The 3944-nt window shown below is 42.8% G+C and overlaps 1 protein-coding gene across 1 annotated transcript in view; it reads left to right on the forward strand.

Annotated features, from left to right (window-relative positions):
- The window catches only part of LOC139658002 (endonuclease V-like), a 32009-nt gene extending 28435 nt beyond the window's left edge, over positions 1 to 3574 (forward strand). The window contains exon 8 of the mRNA XM_071536004.1: positions 3369 to 3574. Within this exon, the coding sequence (XP_071392105.1) occupies positions 3369 to 3425 (57 nt within the window). The 3' untranslated portion in view covers positions 3426 to 3574. The remainder of the gene's footprint in view (positions 1 to 3368) is intronic.
- The last annotated feature ends 370 nt before the right edge of the window (positions 3575 to 3944 follow it).

Raw genomic sequence — 3944 nt, forward strand, 5'->3', positions numbered from 1 at the left:
TGAGAGCCAGCAGTGCACACCTGTTCACCTGTGCATTCACACCATGCCAGGGAAAACAAAGGTATAGCCAGGTTTGAACTTTTGGATCAAACTTCAGTCGAGGTTTTCTCAGCTGCCATATTCTTCACATTTTGCCACATTTGTTTTCTCCTTCATCCCCTCCTTGGTAGAAACCCAAACGGTGACAATTTAGTGTACTATCACCCCTACAGTTTGTTGTCCTTGATGCGAACCATAGTGGAAAAGTTTGCTGCATTTTTGTATTTGGTTCGTTTGGGTTCACGCTGCCCGCTTACAAGCAAACCAGGGCTTGTAAACAAAAGTCACATGGACTCACAAGTAGCTTGTTTATTGGAAAGAGCTTTGGTGAGCTGTCCTCCTGCCAGGTTAGAGATTTTGGTGGCATGGAGAGTCAAAATAAATCCGATTCCAGGCTCTGTAACTTCAGCCAAGCGTGATGGACTTGTCTGTGCTCGTTTTTTGTAATTTACTTTCTCTGGTGTCCTGGTTCATTTTGTTATGCTAGGCTTTCCAGTTAGTAGTACAATTATGTTCTCTCTCACTTGGAAGAGGATCGACACCTGCATTTCTCCTGGTCTCGCTGCGGTTATTTGGTGCCACATTGTGTCCTCATTGTCCAAATGAACCAAACTGATCGAGTAAACGCTCCAGAATTTGATTAAACCATTCCAAACATGCTTGGTGTGAACTCTGTCTTAGTCTCTTTTCACAAAACAGTGGCCTCCAGGAAATGAAATACACACCAAACATGTGTATATCTGCCTGAAAAACTCATATAGAGTCTAATCTCTCTCAAACACCTGTTGCCTCAACCATAACTCCCACCAGACAGGCCAGTATACCTGTAGCATACACCGTAGAGTCTGCAGTGTATAGACTCTACATGAGTTTATCAGGCAGGTATACACATGTTTGGAGAAAGTTTAGGAGAAAGTGAAAGTTTAGTAGACAGCTACGTACAGCTTTGTACATATGGACTTCTCCGGTGCATATTTTGGATATTTACAGCTGTTTATGCATTGTTTAAATATATAATAATGTATTCACTTCTTGGTCTAAAACCGGGCTATACATTGCCAAAAAAAGATCTTGGGCTGTATGAGAGCTAAAGCATAGAGGCAATGTTGAAATCACGTCTAGTGCTCAGTGGGGAGGCATAAGTGAGAGGTAAATCTCCCCAGCTTCCTCTATAGTACACACACACACACACACACACAGGCATGCCAGGTGGAAGTTATGGAATATATGTGTTAGAAGGCAACAGTTCTTTGAAAGAGACGAGTGACAAGGCAATGTTACTGTTCTGTGTCTCTGTCTCTGGGTGTCTGTCTCTCTCTCTCTCTCTCTCTCTGTGTGTGTGAGGCAGGGGATGTTTTTGGGTGATATGCAAATGAGCGTTCTCCTGCTGTTCTGTTCTGTTCTGTTCTGTTTTCGGGTTTCCAGCAACGCAGGCCCTCATCTCTCCAGCTGTAGATAGCTTTTGTCTGGCTCTGCCTCTGTACTTTTACCTACCGGGGGGGTTGGGAGGGCTGTGGGACTACAGGGAGCTAAAGCAGTACAGCAGGCTAGCTTGTTAGCCACCTCAGGTTTAATAGCATTTGCCATGCTAATGCTGATTCCCCACAGGCATTATGTATCGAGAGGCTTGGAGGAAACGGACAACATAGTGAGTAACGTTTCAGATTAACATTAACATTATAATTCTGAGTAGGAGTCAATTATACCATCTTAGCAGAAGAACCATTGCACCAGGACAAACGTGATGTTGACTTCAGTGTGTGTGTGTGTGTGTCATGTGGATATAATCCCAGGGCTTTATCTCTAAATGGAGTGACTGGTGTGTGTGGGGAATTGAATGGGGAAAGAAGCCTTTGTAGAGACCATTGTCATTAGTCCCCCTCATCATCTCTCTTCCATATTTGAGGCCTAATACGAACACACACACACACACCTACACACATACATAGACACACACTCGCACACGTCCTTACCAACAATGCACGTCCAAACAGCATAAACAGCTTCAGATGACTCACTCTAACGCAGTTTGACAGATGGATGGTCACCTATGAAGGTAAATATGTTGCAAAATGCGAGAGCTTGTAGACTTGATGTGAGAACTTGTAAAATACGATGTGAGAACTTGAAGAACAAAATTGGTGTACCAATCAGAAATCGGAAGACGAAGCGCTCTTTTGCTCTGCTCCATGTGCTGTCCTCAGGACGTCCTCCATGTCTGCAGTTAGACCCGCTAACCTTATGGCACACCAAGCCAGGGTAAGTTTCTTCCAAAAGCTTTGTTTTGGTAGGTTAGTACTGTGATTAGTTAGCTAACATAGTTAACGTTAGCCAAAGTGCGCTAACGTTAACTATGAGGGGGGGCGCTCCCTCATAGCTACAAGTGAGTTTTGCAACACACTTATCGCAAGAAGTGTTGCAAAAGTCAAGGCGCGCAGATTCGTCACTTTGTGATGCAAGAGAGCACATTTGGGAAGTTGCAGTGACAGATTCGAGAGGTTGTAATCACGGAGTTGTGGTTGTACTGGAAAATGGACTCAATAACTAAATAAATATGAGTAAATGTTGGATTACAAGTTTGCAGCTGTCATTGTATTCATGTAAATATCAATCTACACATTTGTGAATATTTTTTCTGTGACTTCACATTCATTTTTGTTCTTCAAGTTCTCACATCGTATTTTACAAGTTCTCACATCAAGTCTACAAGCTCTCGCATTTTGCACCATATTTACCTTCATAGTCACCATTGTCATGTCGAATAGCCCGTCTTTGTTTTCTGTGTTTTGGTTAATTTGACGGAAGCTTTTATCTTCACAGCGTGAGTTTTGGTTTGTTATGGGAACTAATACTGTATGTGCGGTGAGAGTAACGCCACAGGCGAAACTCTCATAATAAATGATGTATTCTTGTCATTTTTCGGAGCCACAGGGGAGATCGCATGGAGACGTTTTCAGATGATGGGAGCCAAGTAGGAGCCATGTAATGTCCCAGTGCTCTTTAACTGGTGCTGCTGGCTCGGCACCAGATGTTTTACACAGCAGTTTACTGTATTTTGGTTTATGTTATACAGTACACAAAGAAGAATCTGTTCTGAAGTCAGCATCAAGGCCGACTTTAAGTTTGAACTTCAGAAGAACGTGTTCAGTCTGTAAAGCTGTTCTTGCTCACTGGTGTTTGCAACAAAGCACCTGAAAATAGTTTGTGACATCTTGCTAAATGCAGAATCTCTCTCTCACCCTCTCTCTGTCATTCTCTCCTCTCTCTTTCTCTCCTCTCTCTGTCTCTCTCGGCATCCCCCTCCCTCTCTCACCTCTCTTTTCTCACAGGCTGACATTCGCTCCAGAGAGTACCTTCGCATACACTTCCCAACAGCAGACACATGAATCAAGGAAGCGATGGGTGTTAAACTACACGTGTGTGAACTCACTCTCTCTCTCTCACACACACACACACAGGAAAACTGTATGTCTGGCATCTCAGCACCCAGTGAGAGAGGAGGGATTTACAGGTCTTAAAATGGGTTTAAAAGGCGCAGCCACTGACTCATCCAGGGTTTTCCCCAAATCCTAAAGTAAAGCCATGGCTGTTTGTAACTTCGGAAGAAGGAGGCGTAATCATTCCTATCTAATATGCTGTTTAAATAAAGCAAATCTATTGGAGAAGATGATGAAGTTCCCAGTCTCTATAGAAAACTGAATGACCTCTATTCTTCTGAATAAGCTTGACCTCAGACTTTGCCAGAAGGTTATTTTTATGGTATTTCTACTTTCTGCTTTATTAGTTGGTGCACAGTAGGAAGAAATATTAAAATCAAACCCATGAAATAAAACCATACATACATTATATACATCATACAATCTACATGGTACATCAACATGCCTTCCACTCATCAGCATTCAGTG

The sequence above is a fragment of the Centroberyx affinis genome, unplaced genomic scaffold (assembly GCF_046629955.1).
Source record: "Centroberyx affinis isolate AG114_WGS23_722 - 3 ecotype Tasmania unplaced genomic scaffold, CSIRO-AGI_Caff_v1 ptg002812l_1, whole genome shotgun sequence".
NCBI classification, from domain to species: Eukaryota; Metazoa; Chordata; class Actinopteri; order Beryciformes; family Berycidae; genus Centroberyx; species Centroberyx affinis.